General features: G+C 39.0%; 1 protein-coding gene across 1 annotated transcript in view; it reads right to left on the bottom strand.

Moving 5' to 3' along the window:
* Nucleotides 1-80: 80 nt before the first annotated feature.
* atf7ip2 (activating transcription factor 7 interacting protein 2) overlaps nucleotides 81-10,179 on the bottom strand; it is a 29,228-nt gene continuing 19,129 nt past the window's right edge. Inside the window, exons 3-14 of the mRNA XM_085270732.1 lie at nucleotides 7,587-7,709; nucleotides 6,438-6,506; nucleotides 6,273-6,295; nucleotides 4,992-5,032; nucleotides 4,872-4,906; nucleotides 4,654-4,699; nucleotides 3,975-4,048; nucleotides 1,700-1,736; nucleotides 1,508-1,578; nucleotides 1,226-1,357; nucleotides 949-1,136; nucleotides 81-718 (exon numbers count right to left, since the gene is read on the bottom strand). Coding sequence (XP_085126858.1) covers nucleotides 508-718; nucleotides 949-1,136; nucleotides 1,226-1,357; nucleotides 1,508-1,578; nucleotides 1,700-1,736; nucleotides 3,975-4,048; nucleotides 4,654-4,699; nucleotides 4,872-4,906; nucleotides 4,992-5,032; nucleotides 6,273-6,295; nucleotides 6,438-6,506; nucleotides 7,587-7,709 — 1,050 coding nt within the window. The 3' untranslated portion in view covers nucleotides 81-507. The remainder of the gene's footprint in view (nucleotides 719-948; nucleotides 1,137-1,225; nucleotides 1,358-1,507; nucleotides 1,579-1,699; nucleotides 1,737-3,974; nucleotides 4,049-4,653; nucleotides 4,700-4,871; nucleotides 4,907-4,991; nucleotides 5,033-6,272; nucleotides 6,296-6,437; nucleotides 6,507-7,586; nucleotides 7,710-10,179) is intronic.

Genomic DNA, 10,179 nt, shown 5'->3' with positions numbered 1-10,179 from the left:
GCAAACTTATATCATTAAAAGATTATACTGACTACTAAGTACAATTTTCCATTGACAGTCAAAGAATAAAACCCCACAAAGAGCACAATAAAGTTTTATTAACAACAATAATAATAACAATAATAATAATGCAACATTGTTTTGGAGATGTATATTAGAGGTAAACTGTACTATATTTTGAAGTAATGCACTAATTGAATCATGGTGACCTTAACAGTGATATGCAACACTGTCCTTAACAATCTGAAAGCAGACAAAGAAAGAAGAGCTTGAAACAAAAGTTCACCGTTTTCCATCTGAACCGAAAATACTGATGAAAGGCACAAGTTACAAAGTGCAGCTTCTTTAGCTTTATGTGACCATTAAGGTTTATGGTACTTAAAAACTATGTGAGCAAAACACTGGCCCCGAAACAACATCAGCACAAGGACTGTCCATGCTGTCCAGCACAAACTCAAGAGTGAGCAGCTGGAAATTTAAATAGGCGGCTTCATGTCCTCTTCCCAACTACTCGGGTATGACTGAAGTAGCGACTGCACTATAAGGTCCATACCGGCCAAATACATCTTTACCCACCACAGCCGCACACACCCTGTGACCAGGCTTATACTTTCTGACCAGCACACACATGGGCAAATTCAAGGCCTTCACCTCACCGAGGATATTCCAGTCTGGGAAAGCGCCACTGCCCTTAACCTTTTCCATAGTTAGGAAGATCCTGCAACAGGGACAAAGAACAGAAAAAAACAATATCATCAGTGAGTAACTTAAAGTCAAGATTACTAGTAAAGCCTAAGAACTCACTGACTGCTTCCATCAGGTGGTTACAAAAACTGGCAGCAGCGTCACAGTGAGATCCTCATGAGGACCTTTTGTTTTTCATATTGGTCGTAGGGCTGAGAAACTACACGCTCGACACACAGTGATGAGTTCAACACTGCTTCTTACGTGTAACTGTCCATGGGTGGAGCAGATGGGTCTTCCTCCAGCACTTTCCAGAGGATAGAGAGGCCGCTGGGGTTTCTGATGAGGGCCAGATTTACTTCAAGTTTCTGAGGGATGCTATACGAGGCCGCTTCCATGTTCAGGACGGAGGGGAAGGGTCTAGAAGGAAGAGGAGGTAACGAGAGTCCGTTCTGAGGAAGGAAGGAAACTTAAGTGAGTGGGTGTGATGTACCTCAAAGAGTGGAATGAACCAAATGTATTTTCAGCATGGGTGTATTACCTGCTCCGAGTCAGTGTGACTGGGACTCCTCGTGGCGACAGAAGAGACACATTCTGTTTTCACCTTTCGATGCTTCGGCTCTTCAAACTCTTCTTCACTGTTTTCTTTTTCTTGCTTAGCTGTGTACTCATGCTGATTTTACACATGCCAAAATGGAAGATGTCAGTAATGATAAAAAAAATGAAAAGACATTTAAAAGAACTATTTTTTGCTTGCTCAAATAGCCTCCACACATTCATTTGTGGCAAAATAAATAAAAGAGCGCATAGTAAAGCATCCCACCTTAAGCTGAAAAGGCCGTTGAGGAGTCAGAACTGGAGGCAGCCGCTCCTCATTTGAATCAGTCGTGGCAGCTGTCATAATTTAATACAGATTATTTAAAATGTGAAGGAGGAGAAGGGAAGAAACAGGAGGAAGTAGGAAAAGGGGGATTTTTGTTATAAAAATTAAAAATGGTTGACTTTTCTTCATTACCTTCATGCGTCCTCTTTACTCCTCTTCTCGTGGTTTCCTGGGCAGAAAGAAAGCCACTAAATTAGAGGTGAAATTATTACGACAATAATAATAATAAATAATAATAATTATAATAACGAGTAAGTAAAGCTTATTTATATAGCATGTTACAAAAATCAAAGTGCTTTAAAATATAAAGTATTAATATTGACCTCAAATTAAAATTATGCAAAATTAAATTTATGTATTGTTATTATTATTATTATCATCATCATCATCATCATCATCATCATCATCATCATTATTATTATTATTATTATTATTATTATTATTATTATTATTATTATTATTATTATACACTACCAGTCAAAAGTTTGGACACACCTTCTCATTGTACAGCTTTTATTTTTACTACTTTCTACATTGTAGATACAAACTAAAGACATTAAAATATATATATAGCAAGATATCTGGAATTATGTAGCAAAGAAAAATGGATAAATAATAAGTTTTATATTTTAGATTCCTTTGATTTGTTGTCAGCGCTGCAAACCCTTGGCCTTCTCTCAATGAGCTTCCTGATGTAGTCACCTAAAATGGTTTTCACTTGACAGGTGTGTCAGGGTTCATTTGTGGAATTTCTTGCCTTCTTAATGGGGTTGTGCAGAAGTCAGGTTGGTACACAGCTGACTATTTCACAACTGTTAAAATGTATATTAGGGCAAGAACCAATAGGCTAAGAAACGAGAAATGAGAGTTTGGGATCTGAAGCGGAGTTTGCACCCAGATTACTACGGTAGACGTACTGCTCCGACAATCCATCAAGTGGTGCAGCTTACCAAAGTTATACTAAAACATTTTTTGACCAATTTTTGAGCGCTGTGTACCACATAAAATCGGTTCGAGGTCAATAAGCATAACCAGGAATTCATAAATAGGCACACTGTCGATGTTTGAGAAAATTATAGGATTTTAAGTGTGCCTTATAGTGCTGAAAATACCGTATATATTAAACACCTCTCAAAGGTCAGAAAGATAAAACCCCAACTATCTGACTGAAGAGCTCTCTTTAGAAAAAAAAAAAAGACCTCCAACAGATTCAGGATAAGGGAGGAGGCGGGTATCTGCTATCACCAGTTGGGAGGGAAAGAGATATATGCTGACAAAGATGCCAACATGCAGTCTACTTGAATTACATGCTCTGTGTCTCTATCAATGTCTCTCGTCTTGTCATGAAAGATACCGTCTACTTTCACTCTTTGACCCTTTGGATTCTCAAACTGCATCAACTCCTCAACTCAGAGACCAAAAACAAAGATGGACAAATGAACTCAAGACAGAAAACAGACAAAGATTCAGCTGGTAGGTGATTTATTATCTTATGGAACCAGCATTACTTTTGTGTGCTTCTGTAGTTCTCATAACTGGCATATACAATCACTGGCTACTTCATTGGACAACTGAGTAATCAGCCAAACCCATAGCAGCAACTTATTCCATTTAGACATGGTCAAGACAAACTGCTGATGTTCAAACTTGGCAAAAGGGATGCCAATAACCACTTTTTCCAACAAAAGGTATGCAGAAGAGCATCTCTAAATGCACAACAAGGTAAACCTTATAGCAGATGGGTTATAACATCAAAAGACCACAGGGGCTGCCACTCATATCAGCTAAGAACAGGAAAGTGAGCTTAAACCAATACTGGAAAATACAAAAATGGGAAAAATGTTGTTTGCTCTGTATCGTGGCTTCTGCTCCAACATTCAGACAGCAGGTTCAAAATGTGACGTAAATAACGTGAAAACATGAACCCATGGATCCTACCTTCTATCAATAGTTTGGGCTGGTGGTGACGCACTAGTGTGGGACACACTGGGCCACTTAGCACCCAGTGAGCATTGTTTAAATGACACAGCCTCTCTTACTATTCTTTCTTTGTTCATCCCTTTATAACCCCAGTATAACAATCTTCTGATGGCGGCCAAGATTCACCAAGATAACTCACCATGTCACCAACCTCAAACTAGTTTCTTAAACATCAAATCTCAATCCAGTAGAGCACCTTTGGGATGTGGTGGAACTGGAGATAGAAGTGCAACTGACTAATCTGCAGCAACTGTGTGACTCATCATGTCAATATGGACCAAAATCTCGGAGCAATCTTTCCAGCACCTTGTCATGAAGAATGAAGCCAAAGCGAGACCAATCCAGTACTAACAAGGTTTACCTAGTAAAGGGGTCATATGAGTGTACGTGCAGTTATGTAATATTGCTTATTTTTAAAGGCTCCTACCTCATACTCCAATGGGCTGTTAGGAGTTGGAGGACGCTGCTCCTCATTTAAATCTGCCATGGCAGCCATCAAAGCTTATGTGGATTATGTAAAATAACAAGTGACAGAAGGGATGGGAAATAGCAGGAAAAGGGATATAGTTTATTCATATGCTGATTCATATTATTACATTTCAAGGTATTATAACAGCTTATTGTATCTGCAGAGAAAGAACGTTAGCACAAGCAAAATAAGATACGCATTTTAGATTTGAGGTACACAAACATTTACATGTATGAAACCAAAATACTCTTGTTTTACAAAGTAAAGACATTTTATAAATGAGACATGACAATCTAAGAACTTCTTAGTAAAAATCATCTTAAAGGATCTGCATCATCGCCATGATAACAAAGACGCTAGCTGCCCAACTTGTGCCCAACTTATTAATCTATTTAAATATTTCCCTGAGACAGACTTAACTGGTTATTCTATCATTGGTGAAATAGAAGTATATCCCTTTCTTCTTTTGGGGTTCAAAATAAAAGCTTATAACTGGTAGCATTACCAGAATACATACAGAAATGAGTAAATCTCAATTTTCACATGTGCACATATACTACACAGGTCATGCCCATCCATACAAATGCAAAACTATATACCTTAACACATAAAAACTCCTGCATGTGAATAAACTTACCTTTACCGTCAGCACGCATCTTCTTAAGTGTCTGTCTTGTGATTTCCTGGATAGAAAGAACCAATAAGCTTTGAATATGAACCCCAATGCAGATGTTTTACTGTGAAATTTTACCCTGAGACCTTTCAAGAAGCTGCTGACCCCAACAAAATTTTAAATCAATAAGTGATTTTAAACTATTTTTAAAAAACTGACTAAATAAACAATGGCATATTTACCATCATCTGAAAGAGCCCTCCGTTCTTGGTTGCATCTATTGAGAAATAAAATGGCATTGAATAAATATTAATTTCAGCAAGAAATACTCAGTGATATTAATGTGCTTGGTAGGTTCTTACTCTGTGAAACAGCTTCCATGTCTCTTTCTTCTGAATTTGTTCTGCGGATTAAATGAAATTGTAACAAAACTGATAAAATAAATGTCAAAGAAGCTTGGAAAGAAAAGCGTCTGGACTTCTTTAAGTTGCTTGAAGACGTTTCACCTCTCATCCGAGAAGCTTCTTCAGTTCTAAGGTCAAATGGTGGAGAGTCCCAGATATAAACCTAGTGGGAGTATCCCCCCACAGAGGGACAAAAGGACCCCCTGATGATCCTCTAATCGCCTGAGCCAAGGTGTGAAACTGGGCATGGGTCCCAATCAGCCAGAGTTTCGGGTGTGTTCACATTTTGGACAGAGAGGACAGATGGTTCGAAAGAGGAGTGAAAGAAGCCATCTATGTCCACTGTGAGCGACCATCTTTGAACAGAGGCGGGGGTTTACGACACCAACTCTCTGCCATCTATAATCCAGTTTTGAGTTCCCTTCCCAGACGCCTTAACTCCCACTCACATCCTGGGCCATCTGACCTCAGGAATTCGCATGATAAGGTGGGGCCAGGTTTCACAATGAACACACCCGAAACTCTGGCTGATTGGGACCCACGCCCAGTTTCACACCTTGGCTCAGGTGATTAGAGGATCATCAGGGGGTCCTTTTGTCCCTCTGTGGGGGGTTACTCCCACTAGGTTTATATCTGGGACTCTCCACCATTTGACCTTAGAACTGAAGAAGCTTCTCGGATGAGAGGTGAAACGTCTTCAAGCAACTTAAAGAAGTCCAGACGCTTTTCTTTCCAAGCTCCTTTGACTACGATGACCTGGATGACTGAGAACCATCACAGACTGATAAAATAAATCACAACCATAAAGTCACATCAGGGTCTTCATTTTGATGGTATACTTAAACCCCTACACTGGACACTGATGTGTCACTCCAAGCCCTGCCTGGTCCTTTAATGTTACTATAGATGTATGATGTGTTTCTTTGTAATTATTGTTATTTAGCTGTTTCATGCATGAATTATGATAACCTCAGTCAGGATTTTTATTCATCTTTTCATGCCTAAGGATGAATGGGGGTCCTGATTGAGGTTGGCATAGTTCATGCATGACAGGGTTAATAAGTTCACATGACCACCTCATTCATTAAGTCCTGAAAAGAAGGAGGAAAAAGAAAACGAAAGAAAAAAAGAGGAAAAAGAAAAGAAAGAAAAGAGAAGAAAAAAGGAGAAAGTAAAAGAAAAAAAAAGAGAAGGGTCTTCATTTTTAAAGATTAATATATTAGAGCTGGTTCTACATACCTGACCAGAGTGGGCGCTGCATTCTGAAAGTTAAAATGGTAAAATTGATCATGTTGCGTTAGGATTTTTAAATTACTGCATGTACACAATGAATAGTGTTTCAATATTAAATTCCATAAAATTAAAAAATGTGATTAATTCTACTGTGCATTTTGTCTTTGTTACCTTTTTTTGCATCTTTGTCACATAGTCAATAGCAGCTTCTGCTCTTTTAGACAATATTTTAACTCGTGCCTGTGGGGGAAAAAAAAGTGTGTTAGGGTTTGTTTGGATTTTTTTTGTTTGTTTTTTCTTTTTTTATTTAAACACTACTTCGTCTTAGGCCCCAGTCACACAGGCCTAGAGACTGGCTGGAAACCACTGATTGCTATGAAATTAGAAAGAAAAAAAAAAAAGTGGAATCCCCAGTCTCAGTCATGCAGACCAGTTAGTAAAACTGGCATCACATTGTGGGAGGTTACTTGCTGTTGCTAGGTGAAACTAATTGCAAAGAGGTATATGGTTCGGCACCAAAAACCTCCGTGATTGCTTCGATGGCTTAGTTTGGATGCAAGACACTGACTTATTTACAGCGCCAACTACTCGCTAAGCAGTACCGAAACTGTAAGGAGTACTACAGCAACAGGAAATTAAGACAGCTTATCTTCAAAAGTTAGACTTTTTGAAAAGCATTGGTTTCAGAGATATTCAAAAATACAACTTTTACTTTAATGGCAGTGTTCACGCTTCTTCAAGTTTCACTCCTGCTCATTTTTTAGTTAGCAAGTGTTAGGAGACAGGCCGTCGTCTCACATTCAAACTACAGGCAACCATGGCAATCTGGTAGAGACCAGAGGAGGTTCTGTGGCACAGCACACTCTTTACAACCATTTTTACCAATTAACAGCAAGCAACCTGCCACAAACACTTGCTCAGTGATTGGGGAATAAACAATATTTTCCCCAAGTAACTGGAGTTGCAGACTCTCTAGACCTGCAAAAAAAAAAAAAAGGTGCGCACACAAATTTAGCTCGATTCCCTCTAATCAAGAAATAAACTAAGAAACAATATAAGAAAGCAGAGCCCAAGTATAGATGCCCAAAAGTTTTACCGCTTGCTCTAAAATTTAGGAACAAATGCACACAAAAAAAGAACATGACAGACCTAGAGACTGATTTTAAGATAGCTTGGTGACATTAAAACAGGGAAGCATGGAGAGAGACAAGAAGAAAGACTGGAAAAAAGAAAACCACAATGGGCGGCGATGAATATGTCCACACGTGAGATGGCATTAATTAAAAACTGGACAGATATGTAAACATATGCAGTACTGACCTCAAGTTTTTCAATGGACCTTTCAAAGTTCACTCCATGTTCAAGCTTTTGAATACTCTCTATTAAACCCTGGAGTTTAGTTTCAGTTGCACTGGGAACCTCCTGCTCCATCAGCTTTTGCACCTGTACGCAAAATCACATGTATACTGCTGTGTTCATTTTTCAAGTGAAAAAAATATATATTTTGTAGCTGTCTTGCACACACAGCATATTTATGATCAACAGATTTTCAAGGCTCCTTCAGGAAGGGGCTGTGAAGGTAATCTAAGAGCTATCGCCTGAATGTCTTGGGGTAATTTACAAAAAGTCTTGTTTACATCATTGTTCAGGAGTAGAACATTTTCCCCTTAAGCGTTCCCATAATAGGGTGCCCAAATTTTTAGACATACCATAATTAACAGGAATCCACACAGGATCAATTAAAAATGATTGTTTGTTAATGAACAAAAAATAAAGTGTTTTGACTGTTTGTTTTTTAATGTTTTTTGGTTTTTTTTTAATTGTGTGCACACAACTGTATACAGATGTTTATCTAACAGAAACAAAGGGCAGAACTGCATGCAGTAGACTCAGATGTTAGTGCTATCCAGCAGATAAAATGGCATGTACAACCATGCACAAAAAAGCAACAGTCTGTTAGAGTGATTTTGTTAAAAGTTGTCATTGTTGTGCTTTAAATTTGTAAACCTGGGGTCCGTTCTTCGTACCTCGCTTACTACATCCAAGATCAAATGACACATCCAAGATCAAATCATCGCGCCAACTTTGAGCTCGCTATTCCGGTTCTCCGACCACACCTGTTGTTGACGATTAGTACAGCTGGATGAAGTAATGTGAGATCACTGGGTGTCGTAAAAGGGGCTACGCATCGATAGTAGAAACATTGATCGGCAACCCTCTGATTGGTCGGCGAAAATGTCGAAGGAGCGCGCTCGGTATTTTTCGGCAGCAGAGCAAGAACTCTTGAGTGAGGGATTTCAGGAGTTTCAGAGTTTAATTAAAACGCAAGGGAACACTGCAAAGGCTGCAAAAGCAAGGAGAGAGGGCTGGCAGAAAGTTGCTGACAAATTAAACTCGGAAGTAATTTAATAATAATAATAATAATAATAATAATAATGGATTGGATTTATATAGCGCTTTTCAAGGCACCCAAAGCGCTTTACAATGCCACTATTCATTCACTCTCACATTCACACACTGGTGGAAGCAGCTACGGTTGTAGCCACAGCTGCCCTGCGGCAGACTGACAGAAGCGAGGCTGCCATATCGCGCCATCGGCCCCTCTGGCCAACACCAGTAGGCAGTAGGGTAAATTTATTATATTATATTACATTATATCATATTATATTATATTACATTATATCCTCTTTCACATTAGAGCCACGACAGGACCCACTAGAACATGGGAACAAGTAAAAGTGAAATATAAGAATATTCTACAGAATGGTAATATTTATCACTTATATTGCTTTTAGTCTCTTGAAAAGAGTCCCTGAAATAATCTGTTTGTTTGTTTATAACAGCAACCAAGAAAAGGGCAGAGCAAAAAAAGACAGGTGGTGGTCCTGCACCCCCTCGTCAACAAGTTGGTTAAGTAAATAATACCCTCACGGGAATATCGATATCTCTCTATGAGCACACTGTCGCGCTGAGCTAAAGGATCCTGTCTGTCCCGCAATATACGCTGAATTCTGAAAACTCTCCTTATCAATCTTGCACCTTCCGCAATGGGTTGCTCGCGTATACGGACAGAACATGGCTGCAACAGACTTCCCAAATCCACCTTCGCTTTTATAGCCGTGGTCTCTCATCTTGATTACACGAAGTAATTTACTATTACTACTCTAAAATATGAATTACATCTGTAATAATCAAATACATGAAATAGAATGATTAATAGTACATTTCCCTTTTTTTTTAGGAAATGACCTGTATGTATCTGTATGAAATCAATAAAAGAATCAAATACTGCATTATCTTTAGTTACATTGATAATATTTATTTATGGTAAAACGGTGGTAAAATATCGCTGTTGCTTTCGTATACATGAAGCGGACATACCTGAGTGGCCGCGATCTAATCTTGTTTGCATAAAGTAAACCTGCTCCCGAGCAGGTTTACGCTTACGGATCTGTTGCTATGACAGCAAGTCCCGGATGAGCTTCGGAGAACCGAATGATCCAAGATCACGCGAAATCGTCAACAATCAAATCCAGCTAACTTACTTAGCGAGGTACGAAGAACGGACCCCTTGTCTTGAACTGCATGATTAGATATTTTTCTGTTAAGCCTTAAATGTAGGAATTTGGGGCAAGCTTTTTAGCTATAGTTTCCAACTGCAGGCACACTTGCATATAAGGTTCTGGTTTCCTTATCTGGTAAGGAATGTTCACTTCCTGCCCTTTGTGGGCTCACCTATGCTTGTATATGGTGGACCATTAACGGGGTTAAGTCAGATATGAGGTGACGGGAGATGCCCCTTTTATGACTTGAGATGTTGTTAAACGGTTGTAACCAGGAAGTCACGTATACAAACACACATACACACGCACTCACATGCTCGCACATGTATGCACACACACACAGTGCCTTA

The sequence above is a fragment of the Mchenga conophoros genome, linkage group LG4, assembly GCF_057382185.1.
Source record: "Mchenga conophoros isolate Kocher_MC1m ecotype Shallow Benthic linkage group LG4, M_conophoros_male_GT1.1, whole genome shotgun sequence".
NCBI lineage: Eukaryota > Metazoa > Chordata > Actinopteri > Cichliformes > Cichlidae > Mchenga > Mchenga conophoros.
This window is presented reverse-complemented; position numbering and strand designations above follow the sequence as displayed.